Below are 19,264 nucleotides of genomic sequence, written 5' to 3'. Positions count from 1 at the left end.
TGAAAGAGCCATGGTCTCAGAGTCAGAAGACCTGGGTTCAAATACTGACTCTGATACTTATTTGCTCTCTGACCACGGGGGAGGCCAGTTAACCTCTCTGAGTCCCACCCAGATTTCTCATCTTTAAGATGGATATAATAGTCATGTACTTGGTAAATTTTAAAGGTATTTTTAATTTTCTGTTTATTTTGGAATATGAGGTTATTCTCTGTGGGTGTGGGTGTGTGCTTCTCTCATGTATGATTCTCAGGTTTATCATTTCATGAACTTGAAGATGTGATTTAAAGGTTGAATTTGGGGAATCATTTCTCTCTATTGTGTAGGGAATGACTTTTCTAATTGAAATAGTTCTACCCAATGTAAACCATAATACTGTCATAATCCATTCTTTTGTTGGTTCAGATATTCTTGCTGCTGCAAATCATATACCCTCAAAAATGAATGACCCAGTGGCCAACCTTGCACTTAGCGAGACCTTGCTTTGGATGACAAGTACATTCTCTTGCCATCTTGTACTTGAATGAAATATTTTTAACCTAGTTGTTCTTACCAGAATTTAGGCTTGAATTTCTGAACCAAGGTCTTAAAGGCTATATCCCAAGCTACGATGAGACATTATTGGGGGAATTTATATTATCATGCGTACAAATTAAGAGTGTTTTAAGCTGATATTAAATCTGAGTTAGCATATTAAGCATTATTTAGTTTTAGATGTCTAATGTAGGAAATACTTGAATTCTATTAGTCATATATTTAACAGTTGATTTCCTTTACTCTAGGTACCTAATAGCTTCAAGATCATTTAAACTTTTTATAATTTTTAGTAGTTAGCATTCATTTTATATCAATTCACTTTGTTCAGGGAGGACTTTTGTGTGGGGAAATGTTTCAAAAAACGTGCTTAATTATTGTAGTTATATATTCTGCTTACTGAAATATAAATCTATGTATTATGCTATTTTGTGTTTGTAGGAATGTATTTTCTCACCTACTATTTTAAGTTTTACACTAAATGACCGATTGTTTTGGTTATTAAACTTGACTTCATTTGGTTAAAATAATTGTTTTATTTCAAGTGTCATTAAAATGTTGTGGTAACTTAAAAATTGTAGCAAGATAAAAGGTACAGTATCTTCCATAAAGGTATAGGTAGTATCTCTATTTTGAATTAAATTTGATCTTTTATTTTTAAATATTTTATTGTGGTGCTCTGTTTATAGGAATATTTTAATGCCCGTGTTTTCACCTTTTACAAATGTGAAAATATATAGCAAGTTTCTGTTTTGAAAAGAGAAGGAAATCTTATCTACTTTAGAAGATACTGTTGTGTGATGTTATGTAATTTGTGGTTTCAGGGTTCCTCTCCTGAGTCCATCAGATGAGTCTAGGAAGAGCTGTACAGTTGGAATGGCTACAACAATTCTCACCCTTTTGTCCTCAGCCTGGTTCCCCCTGGATCTGTCAGCACATCAAGATGCAATAATTTTAGCTGGGAATTTGCTTGCAGGTACTATACAGGGAAACTAGGCAGTCATCTCAGTCAGATTTCTCCAGAGTAATTTTACCCATTGTCTACTGTTTGGGTTTTTTTTTGCTTTCAGAGTGTTTTATGTGTAAGAGAAAGTAGTTATGAGGTCATGCTAGAATAAGTCACTCTCTTAGTGAAGAATTCAAACTTATTTCTAATCTCTATGAAGCTTATTTATATGTTAGTATATGCATACACATACACACACACATGTATATGCAAGAGTAGTTTTAAGTTAATCCTGTTCCCTTTTTTCTACTCATTTAACTTCACGTAGGCACTTCAGTGTAGAAATAGTTGCTAGGAGGCTGAATTGAGAGACAGGAAAACCTGGGTTCAGCTGCATCCTCTGATATATATTGGCTGTGTGATAGCTCTCTGGGATTGCAGACAGAACAGGTACCTATCTTGATTAATAGTGAGAATTTTCTTCCCAGAAGCTCCTTAACTGATAGACTCACATGTATGAACAATTATAATAATTTTTAAAAACTACTACAAAAATTTAAACAGCCTTGTATTCAAGGCTTTACACAATTGGCAGTTTTCCCTACATTTCCAGATTTACTTTTTCCTACTACGCTCTACTTGTCTTAGGTTCCAGCCAAATTGGATTATTTATTGTTCTCTATAAACATGCTATGCTTTCCCATGTCAGTGCTTTGGCTTACACTAGTTCCTAAACCCGGAAACTTTTTACCTCCTCCACTATCTTCATCTCTACATTTTGAAATCTTCTCTGTCCTTCGTGATCCAGTTTAAGTGCTGTTTCCTACAGAAAACCTTCTTTGATCCCCACCTGCCCCTGGGTAGAAACTTTTTCTTTCCTTTTATCTCCCATAGCACTTTGTGTTTTATGTTGTTACCTTATTCTCTTCTTTTCTATTGGTATTTTATGATTGCTGTGTAATTATTGTATAGTGTTCTATATTTGGCATATGCTGAATCACCTTAGCTAGATTTTAAGTTTCATCAGGGAAGAGATCACATCTTAATTGTCTTTGTATCTCTTCCAGTGATCAACACTAGTTGCACATAATGAGTGTTTAGTAATGACTGTTAGTCAGTAAACATTTATTAAGATTAAGTGCCTGCTATGTACCAGGCACCATGCTCAGTGTTGGGGATACAAATACAGACAGTCCCTGCCCTCAGGGAGCTTACAGTCTAATAGGAGAAGTCAGTGCCCCAAGGAAAGCTGAAAAGCAAGGGGATGGGGAAGGGCAGGGAAATACCTGGTACAAAGGCATGATGGAGGGTTCCATGGGAGTCTCAAAGTAATGTAGCTGGCAAGAGATGGGGATAAAAAAACAAACAAAACGCTGAGTCCCCTCCTTAAGCAGAAGCCCTAGAGCCTCTGGCCCTGCTCCCAAGACAGAGGGTCCTATCAGAAGGGCAAAGAGTAATAATGAAAGGGGAGGACCGAGCAGATTCAATCTTGCAGTGCAGTGAAATTTCCCAATGATGAGTTTCGTGAGGAAGGAAGACATGTTGGAGAGTTCCAAAGAAGTCCAAAAAGCAGTGTAGCTGGTGGGAAATGGAGAGAAAAACAGTGCTGGGCCTCTCCTTAAATAAATGTCCTGGAATCCTGTCCCTGCCCTCCAGTCAAGTGAATGAATATGTATTCGAATTCTTCTTTAAATACTACAATAAACATGGATTTTATTTGTGAAATAACAACGTTCATGTGCTTGCAGCTAGTGCCCCCAAATCTCTGAAAAGCCCATGGACAACGGAAGATGAAACCAATCCTGGAGCCATGAAACAAGAAGAGCCGTGGCCAGCTTTGGGAGACCGAATGTTGGTTACAATGGTGGAACAGCTCTTTTGTCATTTGCTGAAAGCCATTAACATCTGTGCTCATGTGTTGGATGATGTTACTCCTGGGCCAGCAATAAAGGTATATTTCTTGTAGTGGCAAACACAGTAACATTTTGTAAAGACTTAATTGTTTTCCAGCTACAACATGATTTGTTCCTTCTGTCCCACTGTTGAACAGTGGAAAGAATTGAGGATTTGAAATCAGTTCAAATCCCAGATTTGCCACTTACCATGTGTGTGGCCTTGGATCAGTCACTTTGTCTCTCTGGTCCTCAGTTTCCTCATAGGTAAAACAAGATATTTGGACTAGACATGCACTTTAAGGTTCCTTCCAGCTCTAGATCTTTGATCCTATTGTAAATATACTGAATCAGAAATTAAATTGATAAAGTGCTAAATTTAAGAACCCTCTCTAATATTACTTTTCATTTTTAAATTTCATCGATGACTTTTCTATTTAATACTATGGCCATTTCCCTGTGTACATCTTTTCTTCTCTCCTTCAAATCTTCCTTTGTAACAAATAAAAAGTTTAAGTATGACTGCTTTAGCAACTGAGTTTGAAAAACATTATCAACATTCTGTGTCTATAGATTTCTGTGTTGCTACCAAGAGGAAAAAATACCCATAATTTTTAAAAATAAATTTTCAATTGATATATTTTATTTTTATATCACCTAAATTTCCCTTTGTATCCCTTTTCCCAACCTCTATCATTGATCCATTCTTATAACAAAGAAGAAAAATGTAAATTCAGCAAAATTAAGCAACATATACAAAAAAAAGTCATATTCAAACTGTGTTCAATACTCAGGGTCTATCCCTACTTCCAAGAGTCTGAGGGAGATAATTTCTTCTGTCTCTTCTTTTGAGCTGTGATTCTTATTTAAAATGGCTCCTGTTTATTTGAGGTTTTTTCATTTGCAAAGTGCTCTCTTTGTAACAGCCTGGCATAGAGGTAATGTGGGTCAATATACAGGTTCATAGAGCTAGAGCTAGGAAAGGCCTCAGAAACTACCCTCATCCAGACTCCTTATAGGAGAGACGAGAAAACTGAGACCCAGGATGGTGAAATGACTTTCTGAATATCACACTTTTTTTTATCTTGTTAACCATTTAAATGGTCAGATTTCACTTTGTTCTATAAATATAGTCTTGTGCATTCGGAACTAAGATTTATCACAATGCTATTGATAATATCTTTAGTTATCTGTAGTATTTATGTTTTAGGAACTAATTGAAAGTGAAGGTCTATGCATCTAGAAAATTTTCCTTCCCCATACTGCAGATTGATTTCTCCCAGATTGTATTAAGTGAGGGTTTTGGGTTTTTTTTTTTTGCATCTTTAAAAATTAAATTTTATTTTTTTCAATCAGCAAAAATCTGTGTTCTGTCTTCTCCACCATCACCCCTATTCAGATAGAAAAAAAACCAAATTCATGTTACAAACGTGTATGGTCAAGCAAAACGAATTTTTTCATTGTCCTAAAAGGGACATATATGTATCTTCATAGACATATGCACATGTCTCATTTTCCACTTTAAGTCTTTTTCCTCTCTACCTGGAGGTAGGTAGCATTTTTCAGCAAGTGGGTGGTGCAGTGGATAGAGCACTGGGTCTGGAGTCAGGAATAGCTTAGTTCCAATCCAACCTCAGATATTTGCTAGCTCTGTGACTTTTGGCAAGTCTCTTAACCTCTACTTGCCTCAATTTCCTCATCTCTAAAATGGGATAATAATAGTACCTACCTCCCAGGGTTGTTTTGAGGATCAAATGAGATAATATCCATAAGTGCTTAATGCAGTGTATATACTAGGTATTGGATAAATATTATCTTTACTAATTGCAGTTGGTCAGTATTCTTATCAGAATGTACAACTTCATTGTATAAATTGTTCATCTGGTTCTGTATATTTCAGTCTGTGTCATTTCATAGAAGTCTTCACAGGTTTCTCTGAAATCATCCCTTTCATCATTTCTTATAAGACAATAGTATTGAATTCTTTCTTTCTGGATACCTGCAGTGTTTTGTCTTTGAACTGGATGTTCTGCATTTTGGCTTTCGTGGTTCTAGGACTTTTCATTTGGAGTATCTTTCAGGAGATGACCAATAGATTGTATTTGTAGTTTGCCCTCTCATTCTAAGTGATCTGGACAGCTTTCTTTTAAGGTTTCTTGAAATAGGGTGTATAGACTCTCTCTGTCTCTTTCTGTCTCTCTCTTCCTTTTTTATTTTCCTTCTTTTTTTAAAGTGTATGGCTACTACAAGTTCACCTCTTTCCTGGGATTCTTGCCCTGGTTATTCCTCTCCTATAAGGTGGAATTGACATCCTCTTCCATTCCTGGGGTTTGAGCCTGCCACTGCTGCTTGGCTTTTGTATTTGCTACACCCTGGACTGCCAGCTCTAGTTAGAGATCTCTTCCTCTATCGCCTCTGCATCTGTGATCCAGTAATAGTTCTGAGACCTCCTCTTGCCCTAGTGCACAGCCTTTGCTTGCTCAGTGTGCTCCTTGCCAAGACCCTCCTTCAAGTCAATATGGATGTATTGATTATATCCCAAAATGTACTTCTTATTCTGCATGTTTGGTCTTTCACCTCTTTATCAGTAGATGGATAGGTAGAAGTCTTCATCATTGGGCCTCTGGAGTCATGGCTGATCACTGAGTTGATCAGAGTTTGTAAGACTTTCAAAATTGTTCACTTATACAAAGGTGTTATAGTATAAATTGTTCTGTTTCTACTCACTTCAGTTTGCATCAGTTCATAGAAATCTTCCCAAACTTCTCTGAAACCACTTCTTTAAAAATTTCTTTAGCATAATAGTATTCTATCACATTCATGTACCATAATTTGTCAGCCATTTCCCGATTAATGAATACCCCTCCCCCACTTTAGTTTCCAGTTCTTTGTCACTATGAAAACAGCTGCTGTAAATATTTTTGTACCTATAAGACCTTTTTTAGGGGGGTATCCTAAACCTGAGGTCCACAGACTCCCAAAGGTTCCATGGATAGATTTCAAATGCATTTGAGAACTTATAAAACTTAAAGAATTGGGGGAAGGGGGAATTTTCATCTTTTATTTTTACTAATCCTGTTTTTTTGTGTTATCCATTTAAAAGCATTATTTTGATAATGGAACTTTCTTCACCGTTGAATGACTTTACCAGAAAGCCAAAGAGGTTCAAGATATAAAAAGTTTAAGAGCCTTTGCACTTGAACAATAGAGAAATAAGTCCAATTATATTATTTTTATGTTTATGAATGAGAATTGCTTTCTTCCTCTTGTTAGTTTCTGTGATTGTTCTGTGGTCAGTGTTTCCCAGTGTACTCCATAGAAAGATTGTGATTTTAAAAAAATAAATTTTAAGTTCTCCTTCAATATGGACTTTTTGGGAAGTAAATGCTAAGATTTTGAAAACTTTTTAATGCTTGGTTACAGATTATAACTTTGGCATAATATTTTTGTTTTTCTGTTTTAGGCAGCCTTACCCTCTCTGACCAACCCACCTTCTCTAAGTCCAATCCGTCGTAAAGGAAAAGAAAAAGAACCAGGAGAGCAGACCTCTGTACCACTGAGTCCCAAAAAAGGCAATGAAGCTAGTCCAGGTATGGAGAAAGGTTTTGGGGAAGAGGGTATTTGGTGGCAAGATATGACTTGTAAAATTTTAAGTTATTCATTATAGTAATTTTCGATGTGGAAACTTAAAATGTGGAAATTGAAATTTTAAATAGCATTCCAATTAGGAATTCTTATAAATATGTTTTTGGGAAATATCAACAGTATTTTTTAAAGGGCTCGCTAGTCAGTCTACTAGGACTCTAAGTAAATCTCATGTCAATTTTACCACTGGTTCCCAATATTCATTAAGATTTTCTCTATGAAAAATTAATGTTGTCTTGGAGAAAACTGTCTACCTGAGTGTATATTTTTGTGTAGTTCAACTTTATGTTTAGTAATAATAATAAAAATTAATATTTAGATAGCACCTAATAATGCTGTAGTGCTAGGTACTATGGTCAACACTTTACAAATACTATCTCATTTGATCCTTACAACATCCTGGGAGGTAGATACTATTATTCTCATTTTACAGCTGAGGAAATAGAGGGAAACAAGGTTAAGTGACTTGCCCAGCGTCACACAACTAGTGTCTGAGGTCTGATTTGAACTCAGGTCTTTCTGACTCTAGGACTATTGACTCTATTGATTCTAAGACTATTGTGCTACCTCACTGCCTCTCTTATATAATCATGTGTAAATAAAATAAATAATAATATAAATAATATAGCAGCAATTTCATTTGCAAGACACCGAGGCATCATCAAAGCCCTGTGGCCTAGCTGTGCAAAGGCTTAATGAGTCAGGAAAAATTGTGTGTATTCATAGGCACAGTGAAAATCTTTATATAGCTGCCTGATTATACAGCTCAGTCTTAGAATATACAATTTGATTGTGTCTTAGAAAGCAACCTTATTTCTTCCATTCATAATTTATTTCAAGCTTACAATTAGCCATTTTATTTAAGTTAAAGTTTTCTAAAATTAAATTATGGTGCCTAGCACATGGTGTTACACACCATAAGTACCTAATAAATTTGTCATAATATGAAATGTGGAGTCCAAAGTCTAATCTTTCAGATTAATTTTAGATGGCAATGCATGTTTTTGTGTCCCTTGTTTTATTCCTTTAGTTCTTAGTTTAATTATTTTTTCATTGATATTTGATTTCATTGGGGTGTGTGTATTACTCATTCTGATGCTGATCATTACCCCTTTCTGTCTTAGCTAATGATTTCATGAGTTGCTGAGGCTAAAACAGTTCATCCACATACCTCTAGAGACATGCCTTCCTAAGCTTAGCTAGATTGATCTTTAGGAAAAAGACCCAGTATGTAGCACTTGGAAGCCATACCCAGCATGGATTTTGCTTTACCTCCCCCAAAAAGTCTGGTCATCATTTGTATTTATTCAGCAAGTTAAAATAAAGGCTTTATGTTTGATTTCACTCTATACTTGTATTTTGCTTTATGCTACATTATTTTTAATAGCTTCTAGGTCTTCTGATCCCTCTGGACCTGCTATAACAAGTAAATCATCATCATTGGGAAGTTTCTATCATCTTCCTTCTTATCTCAAGTTGTATGATGTTCTAAAAGCTACTCATGCTAACTATAAGGTATTGTGCATAGCTTTCTTTCTGGTTGTTGTAATTCAAAATATGAGAATCCTATTGTATTCAGTTTTATTTATACAGAGAAATCCTAGAATAATATGGTAATAATTATAACTCCAATTTTAATAGTGCTTTAGGTTTTGCAAAGCTTATTTCTTACAACAGTATTGTGAGATAGGTAGAACAAATATTACTAATCCGTTACCACTTAGGAAACTGAGGTGCAGACATGTGGTGACTTGTCCAAGGTTCAATAACTGATATTAGGATGAATATAGCTCTTCTGACTATAAGCCCAGTGATCTTAAGATCACTATATTACAAATGTAAAAATAGTAACTTATCTAGAGATCGGTTTTCTAATGACTGGGAGATAAGTGGAAAAGTCTTTTGAATGCCTAAGTAGCTGTCCTAAAATCTTTTCATTGGTATCATAAGTTATTCTCTCAGAGCTTTATTAACTCTTACTTGATATAAAATTGTCCCTTTTCTTTTTAAACATTTATTCCTGTTGTCATTTTAAAAGGATAAAAACAGATTGGGCCCTGTAACTGATTAACAGTGAGATTTGCTTTATACTCTGAATGCAAAATCCTTTAAAGTCTTAACTTGGCAGTTTTGAAAATGATGGGATTTTTAAAAAAGAAAAAGGCAAAAAAAAAAGCCTCATAGAAGCAGTAGTGAATACAAAGAAATTTCGGCCAAGACCTGGCATGTCTAAACTTCATGAAAGTTGTTAATGATTGGCTATAGGGATCAGAAAGTATTGGCTACATTTTTGTTATCAATTACAGCTTTATTATTTAAGAGTTTTGTGACCTTTAGAAGAGCATAGATAGGATCATACGATATCATTTGATCTCCTAGTCTGACAACTTAATTTTACAAGTAATGGATGAATCTCAGGTCAGAATGGCGATGTGCTTTGTTCAAGGTCATATAAAGAGCTTCAGGTCTCCTTTTTGAGGCATAGAAGGAAGGCCTTGAATATTAGGGGATAGGGACTGGATCTGTGGTTTCACTGGCATAGAAAACTCCCACTACCAAAGCATGCAGGTTAGCACCTTCTCTGCAACTTAATGCCTTACATAGCGGCCTAGAGCACTGAGAGGTTAAGTAAGTTGCCTGAGGCCATGTAGTCTGAATGTATTAGAGGTGGACCGTGAATCCAGATCTTACTGATGCCATGTTGCTTGTTAGTCTTAATTATTTCCCTATAAATAATAGTACTTTATCCCTACCTCCTAAGGTTACATTGGATCTTCAGAATAGCAATGAAAAGTTTGGGGGGTTTCTTCGGGCTGCCTTGGATGTCCTTTCACAGATTCTTGAACTAGCAACCCTGCAGGATATTGGCAAGGTATGTAGTTAATTTCTTAATAAACCATGGCTTATTTCACATTGTTCTGTTGAAATACTCATAGCATTATAGTTTTCAAAAGTTTCTCATAACAAATTCAGCCTTCCAGATGAGTAAAAAATTAGGAAAAAAATGAAATGGGGAAAACAGGCACTCCTACTGTAGTTATGCCTCCCATATGGTCAATCATATGTGAACAGATCTAGCCATCTTTCCATTATAACATACTGTTCCTCTCTATGGAGACAAGAATGTATGGTCATCTGGATTCATACTTCAAGAATTTAGGTCTTGAGGAATTTAAATTTAATTTAATTAATTGACCTTAATTAAAGAGCACGATTTTTCTTTGAGATGTAGAGAGTATCCTTATTTCTAATAACTCTCCTACAGTCATTGTCCTTATAGTATGAGGGAATAATGTCCCTACCATCTTACTACTTCTGATCATTTAAATTATCTTAATTGAGTTCTGATGTATGACTTCTAAATTTAACCCACTATTGTGCCCTTTTCCAAATATCACTCATTACATAACCTCTACTGTTAGACTACTTGCATTTCTTTTTGGGCTGGTTGGGGTCCTAAAATGGGGTATTGCAATGTGTTCTGACTCTTTTTCTATTAGCAGAGGAGGTTGAGACTGCATTTTCATACCACAGCTTAATCTTAAAAGGTTCAAATAAGTATCTGAACCCCAAATACCTGAATCCTGGGAGTGGAGGGTGCCTCAGTGTCATGATTAGTGTTTCAAAACAAAACCTATAAAGAATCTTCACAAAGACAAAGGGTAAATTAGGACTTGTGATTTCACTGGTATAGTACTCCCTCCATGAATTCAGGTTGCCACATTCTGGACACCTTAGAGTCTTAGAGTATTGCCTAGGAATTGAGAGGTTAAGCAACTTGTTCAGTGTCACACAGCTAGACAGGGGCAGGATTAAGAATTTAAAATAGACTAGTTTTAAGAGTCTTAGGTTTATTTGTGAGACCAATTATAATTGGAAAAACTTGCTTGAATTTAAAAGTCACAAATGCACCCCTAAAAGGGAGTCTTCAGTCAGTCACAATTGTTCAGATAGTGTCTATGGACAGTTAGATCATGGATTTTTAAGACAAATGAATATTTAACTTTTGGTTTCATAAAATTACATTAAAAACTAAATATAACAGCTTTGAGTTTTTAATTAGTTGATTGGGTGTGGTGGATTGAGGTGAGTGGGCAAAATGAACAGGTATAAAAGTTAGTTCAAATATATTAGGTTGTAACAAATCCTTGGAGTTATCTTAACTCGCTTCCCTCTTTGGTTTTCTCAAGTGGTCAAAAAATACATTGGAAAAATAATGTAACCAAATTAATGGCAAAGCCATCTGAGTGTTAAAATCAAAGCATTGTCATCAGTCAGTCAACAGATGTTTAAAAGCTTAACTATGCAAAAGGTGTTTCTCTGTTGTAGTTTTACTGTTAATCTTTTTAGTCTGTGGAAGTAATCGCTATTTATTTCACATTTTTCTACATTTAATATACTAGCTACATTTCACATTTGAAGCTTGTTTGGTAGATTCTACTCAGTCCAGCAGGAGACATGGGACTAAGAGCTTGCCTATGATATTTGCCAGCCAGATTGGCAATACAATACTTTATACAGTACAGTACAATAGATTATTCCCTTGACTCCTGGCTGAATACTGTAACAGCAGATAATAATCATTATTTATAACATCTGATGCTTTTTTTTGGGGTATGTAGTGTGTTGAAGAAATCTTGGGATACCTGAAATCCTGTTTCAATAGAGAACCCACAATGGCTACTGTTTGTGTTCAGCAGGTGAGGAAATAATTTTATACTTCTCTGACCTCCACATTTCTCCTTGGCCTTCTACCTCCGTTACTATTGGAAGATGATTGTTTGATGACCATGATGCATGGATTCTGAATTCTTCTGCTGTGTGAAGTTTGGTACATGATTAAGATGCTGCTTGATGTAGTGGTTAGAGGGCTGGACTTGGAAGTACCAAGTCCAAATCCTGCCTCAGACAGTCAATAACTCTGTCACCCTGGTCCAGTCATATAATCTTTCTGAGTTTCTTTTGTAAAGTTTATTGTGAAATATAAAAAGGGATAATTTATATAAAGCAACTTGCAATCCTTAAAGCTCTATAAAAATGTTAGCTATTATGAGTCACTTAGGGCTAAGTCCCCTAAAAGGTTGTGACCTTAGTAATGGTTACACTTGTTCCAAGGACAGGTGTTCTTTGAATGGTTAGGGATATTTAATTACTGCTATTCACTCCAGGCTGCTTTCTTAAGATTTAATAGTCATCCATTTCACATTCTTTTTCTCTGTGATTGGATATATGTATTTATGACATTCATTTGTATTCTAATTGTGTATGTTCTAGTAATCATAATAAGTCTTTGCCAGTTACTGGTAGGCATTCATGCTATCTTCCCTCTTCTCCCGCTCTCCTTTCCTCTTCAATCCTTCTCCTCTTCTCTTTTTCCCTACTTTCTCTTTCCCTCTCTCTCCCTTTTTCACTTTTCTCTCTCTTCCTCTCCTCATTATAGTTGTTTTCCTATTGACCACCAGTCTTTTTGGCCTTAACAATCCTTCCTGTTGTCTGAACCATTAAGTCTTCTTTCTCCCATGATATTCTCAAGTTAAAATGGCAATTTACCTGAATCCCCTTATTGATTATTTTTTTCCCATTGTGTATCTTTTTCATCGTATTTCTGGCAGTTCCCATCATTATACCTCCTAAAACCTTCCCACAGTGGACCCACAATATATCCTACCATTTATGGATTGCTTAGGAAATATTGCCTGGTTTTTCTTTTGCCCCTCTTTTCTTCCTTGTTTGTGCCATACTTATATACATATCATATTAGGTTGTAAGCTTGTTGAGTAAGGATTGTGTTGTTTTTCATCTTTATATATCCAGTACAAGTCCTTGCACCTGGGCCCTTAATATTTGATATTTGTTATGGAATTGATCTCACATCCGAGACCAATGGCCTGTGTTTTAGAGGCAGCTGACTAGGAATGGTGATGATTTATAGGCCGTTGTTATGGAATACAGCAAAGCCAGCTGGTCTTGAAGGGAGAAAACCCATGAACTTGATATTCTTAACACCACCTAAATCCCCAAATGTCCATAAACTCTGCTAGAACATGAACCCATAAACAAGGTTGTGCACTGAGGTTAGACTCAGATCTAAAACATCATAGGTGTTCACAAATTTAGATATGCGGGGACCTTGGCTATCATTGAGTTCAACACCCTACCCTTATTTTACAGATGAGGAAACTGAATTACAAAGTTTAAGTGACTTGCCTAGGGTCATACCCAGTTCTTCTTGACTTCAGGACTAGTGCCCAAGCCACACTGCCTCCCAACAGTTTTGCTGTTCTTCAGTAATCCTCATTTGGATTTTATGCTTATCAACTATTCAGATGACACAAAGCTGGAAGGGATACATAGTTCATTGTATGACACTGAGTCAGGATCCAAAAACATCATGGCACACTGGATAATAGTGCTGGATCTAGTAAAATGAGATTTAAAAGTGAACCCTACACTATATTTCTAAAAATTCAATGCTGAAATTGTAAGATGGGAGAAGAATGGTTGAATAACAGTTTGTATGAAAAAATTCTGGGGAATTTTAAGACAATACTCCTTATGAATAAGCAATTAGATGTAGTAGCCAAAAAAAGCTAATGTAATCATTGGACTTCATTCAAGGAAATACTGTGTCTGTAACAAGGGAAGTCATAGTCTAGTCTCTCTTTCCTTTGTCATAATCAGACCATATCATGTTTAATTCTATGTGCCACATTTCAGGAGGGACATTGATGAGCATGAGAGCATCTGGAGTTAGGCAACCAGAATGGTGAAGGACCGTAAGATTATGCTGTTTGAAGATTGGTTGAATGAAATAGTAACATTTAGCTTGGTGGAGAGAAGACTTAGGGCATATGTGCTTTAATAGCCTAAGTGTTTTCACTTCAAATGGAAGGTAAATTAGACTTGTTCTATTCCGCATCAGAGTATAGAAGTAGGATTAATGAGTAAATATTGTAACAAGGAAATTTGGGGCTTGATATAAGCACAACTCTTTAACAAATAGAGGGTTAATGAATTGGTCTTGCTTAGTTTAACACTTTTCCCCTTTTTTCCCCATACTGTTTCTAGTGTTGATCCTTTTTCTTCTTCTTATCCTTTTTTTTTTTAATATCTTTTCTTCTCATCATCTACTTTTGTCCCCATCCTTTTCTTTTTCTGACTCACCCTTGGGCTCCTCTTTGCCATCTGGTTACTGTTAGCTTTAGGACAGTTGAAAGAGCTGCAGCTCTCTTTTCTTCACCCTACCCCATTGTGTCCAAGACAGTTTAGTCTGTGTTAGCCCAGTATTTTATGAACTTGTAGTTTAATTGCTTTTATGTTTGGGAATTGGACCATGTGGGCAGATTGGTTGTCAGGTGGGTATAAAGGATGTGGTTCCCCAATAGCTTTTGGCTGAAAAGCTTGGGCTTAAGACCAGTTTTCATTAATGGAATGGGACCAGAGCAGGAGTTGGAAAGTTTGTGTTTGGGAGCAGGAAGGAGGATTCTGGGTGGGATGTGGTGGAAATGAAAGATGGTTTGGATAAGATGTGAAGCATGGTCTGGTCTAGGACTGGCTGAATAGAGTAGGATAAATGAGTTTGCCTTTACTCACCAGTCAGGACAGCCTTTTCCCAGGGCAGGAATTCAACAGGTGAGTGGATTAATTTCTTCTGGCCATGATCTTTGGAAGTCCAGTGGTCTGAAGGCAGTTGGCACAGAAATGGCTGGTGTAGACAGCTAAATGTCAGACTTGAATTTTGTTTAGTATGAATTCATTGTGTTATACCTTTTTAAAGACATATAATACTAAGGCCTCTTCAAGGAGATTAATCAAGGGTTAACTAAAGCTGAATAAAAGACATTGTATGTAAGACTCTTTAGTTTAGGTTTTAGTAAAACCCCTACTTGCTAATGCCTTCCCTCCTAAAGTCGCCTTGTATCTCTTTTATTTCTATTTGTACATGTTGTCTCCTCAATAGACTATAAGCTCCTTCAAGCTACAGACTGTTTTGCATTTGTCTTTATGTCTCTGGTGCTCAGCACAGTGCCTGGTAATAGTAGGCACCTAGTAAATGCTTAGTGATTGATCAATGTTTATAGGTCCCTAAAAAAAATCAACATAGCTGATTTGGGCTAAGAATAGATGCTCTACACACTCCTCTGTGAGCCTCATACCACAGAGTAAAGTAAGGCTGCAACAAATCCTGATGATGTAAAAATTTTTTTGGAAAGAATGAACCCTAACATTTGCATTTAGATTTAAGGTGAAAGTGAAGTCTACTCTGTAGTTACACTGGCCAATTCAAGGTTTGAGTAGGCTTTTTTTTTTGGTTGGACCTTTTATAAAAGAGACTTAATAACTAGGTAAATATCCTTTGGTATTATATACTCAGGGATGATTTACATACTTTTGGAATGGGGAGAGAGACTTTAAAGTGTCAAGCTTGAGGATATCACAGAAAGTATTAATTGTTGGTTTCTGTTATTTTCCTTTAGTTGTTGAAGACTCTGTTTGGGACAAATCTGGCATCACAGTATGATGGCTTATCTTCCAAACCCAGCAAATCTCAAGGAAAAGCGCAGCGTTTGGGTTCTTCTAGCTTGCGTCCTGGCCTTTATCATTACTGCTTCATGGCACCATATACGCACTTTACACAGGCCTTGGCTGATGCTAGTTTGAGGAATATGGTCCAGGCAGAGCAAGAACATGACACTTCTGGGTAACAACAATTTTTTCATGATAAACTATAAGAATAATAGAATAATAAGTTAGATTTTCTGGGGGGACAAAGGCTGATCCTCTAAGGTAAGTAGAACAAGAGTCTTTATTCCCATTTTCCCAGCGCAGGAAACTGATCCTTAAAGATTAGGTGAATTTCTTAAGATCACATAGCTAGTAAGTGTTAGAGTTGATACTTGAATGCTAAATTTCTGATTCCAAGTACATTTTGTGTCTTCTGTATAGTTATTGTCATATTTCAAGAATCCGTGATTTTATTTCTGAAGATACTTCTTCATTGGTGGAAATTGCGTTGATTTCATGGTCTTCATTAGTTAACTTTGGTTAAAAAGTTTCATCAGATTTTGGCCAGCTCTTTGTTTGCTAAAAAGGTTCTTCAAACTTAGACTGATCTTCAGATGATTTTTGGTTTGTTTTTTTTTAATGTTTTTATTCTCTTTTTTTATATCACTGTCTTTTCCTAATGACGGCCTTCTCTCCCAAATAGCACCTTCACCTCTCTCAATTAAGTGAAGTAAAAAAAAATAAACCCTGATAAATTGTCCATGTCTGAAAATATATGCTTCATCCCACCCCTGGAGTTTACCCAGCAGCCTTCTGAAATCATGATTGGATACTACATTCATCAGCGTTCTGAAGTCCTTACATGTTTTTCTCTCTGTTATTGTGATCAACGGGTCATTTTTTCCTGTTCTGCTTACTTTTGACTACATCATTTCATGCAGGTCTTCTCAAGTTTCTTAGAATTCTTCATATTCATTGTTTCTTCTGGTGCAGTAATATTCTTTTATATTCAAATACTAAAATCAGTGGGCACACTCTTTATTTCCATTCTTTGCTTCTGTAAGAAATGCTGCTGTAAAGTTTTTTTTGTATAAATAGCACTTTACCTGTGTCTTACACATCCTTGTACTGTATGCTGGCTAGTGGTATCACAAGATGAAGGACATACACAGTTTAATGATCTCTAGGGTATAATTGTAAATTGTTATCCACAATGGTTGGTCCAGTTCAGTGCTCTACTAGCAGTTCATTAACATACCTCTCTTCCCATCATTTCTCTCAGTGCCCCACCCTGTCCAAACATCTACCATTTTTATTGTCCTTTCTATTCTAGTAGGTGTCTGAAAGCCATTCAAGGTTGCTAGAACCAACCAGAGTTTGAAGGGCTTTGTTATCAAAGGCTCAAGATTTATCATCTCCATGCCACAGAGAGTTGGTGCAGTAGGGCTGTAATGGAGCTGTTGTCATGTTCATTATTAAACTGCCAAGATCATGGAAGAGCATATAATAATATTTAGATACTTATTGTATGCCTTTGATATTAATCAAAGGTATAAGAAAGCTGTTTCAACATAGTGAAATTACATGGAGTTTTCAGTTTCTACCATCTAATATTTTCCTTTATTTTTTTGTGATGTGTGATATTATTCTGGTTGCACATTTCTGATAAATAAACCAAGATAGAAGTACAATATTCTATGTAATGTAAGATTAAACTAGTATATAGAGGCATTTGAAGGAACATTCTCTCCCCATTCAGTTGTGGTGCCTTTTTATATACCTAGTGTCTTAACACAGCACTTTTGGCATAGGAGATATGCTAAATGGAATACATAGTCATCATATAATCATAATAACAGCTAACATTTATATAGAACTTTTGATCCAGGCCTGTGATTCATTCATATTGGCAACTCCTGATTATGACGCTACCCTACCAGTGCAGATTGGCAGCTGGACTGAAATTGATACTCTTAGAGAGTTGCCTGCACATACTGAGACATTAAACAAAGTACTCAGGGTCCCACAGCTAGTGTGTCAGAGGGAGTATATTTATCCCAGTTCTTTTGTGTCTAAGGCTAGCATTCTATCACCTTTGCTGTACTGTCTCTTTGTAGTGAGTTATAGCTTACAAATAGTTTTCCTCATAATAACCTTGTGAAGAAGTAGTGTTGGAAATATCTCCATTTCTAAAAGATGAGAAAAGAAACTTCCCTGAGATGTTCTCTTACTTCCTGTGGTCAAATGACTAATGACAGGGCCAGCATCTGAATCGGATCTTTTGACACTGACTTCATTAATTTTGCCACTCCACTGTCCTGTCTTTTTATTTATCAGGAGCTTATTTATATATGGTGTGGATGGTGATTTTTTAGTTGTATTTGATAATCAGTTAAATCATTAAAATAAGACTAGACTGGGACATTTATGTGATTTGAATTTCAGTATAATCCATGGTCTTTCATGTTATATTTTAATTTGCCAATTTTGCCTTGGAATTCAGTATAGATTTGAAAAGCAAATCAAATTATGTCAGTCATTAAACATTTATTAAGCTACTACTATCAGGCACTGTGCTAAGTTCTGGGTCTACAAGAATGTGTAAGAGACAACTCTTGCCCTTGAGGAGCTCACAATCTGATTGGGGCATGTTAGCAAAAATAAATTATTTTTGTTCTTTTCAGTGGTTTGATGTATTGAAGTAGGAGTTAGGAGATCTGGAACCTAATTCTGTCAGATACAAGTTTTATAATTCACAGTTTAAGAAATCATAATATTTTTAATGATTATAACATAAAACTCTTTTAGTGTGGATGGCAGGATGGTGCAGTAGATAGCTGACCTTGTAGGTAGGAAGACCTGTTTTAAGTCTCCCCTCTGACAGAAACTTACTCTTTGATTTTGGGTAAATTAATTTAAGGGGCTGCTAGGTGGCATAATGGGTAGAGTGTGGAGCCTGGAGTCAGGAAGACTTATCTTACTTAGCTTCCTGAGTTCAAATCTGGTCTCATACACTTACTAGCTATGTGACCCTGGACAAATCACTTAATCCTGCTTGCCTCAGTTTCTCCATCTATAAAATGAGCTGCAGAAGGAAATGGCCAAGAAAACCCCAAATGGAGTTACGAAGAGTCAGACAAGACTGAAACAACTGTACAAAATTACTTAAACTCTCTAAGACTGTAAGTCGTAGAATAGGTGCTGATTTATGTTGAGGAGGAGGAAAAGGGGAGATTCCTCACTGGGAATTACCTATACCAATGAAACCACAAGTCTGGTTTTAACAAATAAAATCTGTCACTGTGATGTTGAACCCAGATTTGATGTGTGGGGAAGGAAGTAGTGTGAAGTAGAGAAAGAGCACTGAATATGGATCAGAGGACTTGAATGTGAACACTAGCTCAGTTACTTTTTAGGAGCATCACCTTTGTTTCCTCATCTCTATAATGCTAACAATAATCCTTGGATTTCTTTCTTTCTTTCTTTTTTTTTGGCTAGGCAGTGAGGTTAAGTGACTTACCCAGGGTCACATAGCTAGTAAGTGTCAAGTGTCTGAAACCAGATTTGAACTCAGGTCCTCCTGACTCCAGGGCCCGTCCTCTACTGCGCCACCTAGCTGCTCCAGGATTTCTTATTTTTCTGGAAATGATCTGTATACCTGAATTGTCTCTGCAAATGTGGGCTTTTAATATATTACTTGATGAGTTTAGAAATAACTTCCTTATGAGAGTGTTTCTTTGTTTAA

At 36.2% G+C, this 19,264-nt stretch overlaps 1 protein-coding gene across 3 annotated transcripts in view; it reads left to right on the top strand.

Annotated features, from left to right (window-relative positions):
- The window catches only part of HTT (huntingtin), a 209,914-nt gene that overhangs the window by 87,979 nt on the left and 102,671 nt on the right, over positions 1 to 19,264 (top strand). For all 3 annotated transcript variants that reach the window (XM_020992153.2, XM_078148998.1, XM_078148997.1), the window contains 7 exons: positions 1,356 to 1,507; positions 3,226 to 3,428; positions 6,833 to 6,959; positions 8,402 to 8,529; positions 9,776 to 9,886; positions 11,637 to 11,714; positions 15,492 to 15,715. In XM_020992153.2, the coding sequence (XP_020847812.1) occupies positions 1,356 to 1,507; positions 3,226 to 3,428; positions 6,833 to 6,959; positions 8,402 to 8,529; positions 9,776 to 9,886; positions 11,637 to 11,714; positions 15,492 to 15,715 (1,023 nt within the window). The remainder of the gene's footprint in view (positions 1 to 1,355; positions 1,508 to 3,225; positions 3,429 to 6,832; positions 6,960 to 8,401; positions 8,530 to 9,775; positions 9,887 to 11,636; positions 11,715 to 15,491; positions 15,716 to 19,264) is intronic.

Source organism: Phascolarctos cinereus, unplaced genomic scaffold (assembly GCF_003287225.1).
Source record: "Phascolarctos cinereus isolate Bilbo 61053 unplaced genomic scaffold, phaCin_HiC Scaffold_9;HRSCAF=440, whole genome shotgun sequence".
NCBI lineage: Eukaryota > Metazoa > Chordata > Mammalia > Diprotodontia > Phascolarctidae > Phascolarctos > Phascolarctos cinereus.
This window is presented reverse-complemented; position numbering and strand designations above follow the sequence as displayed.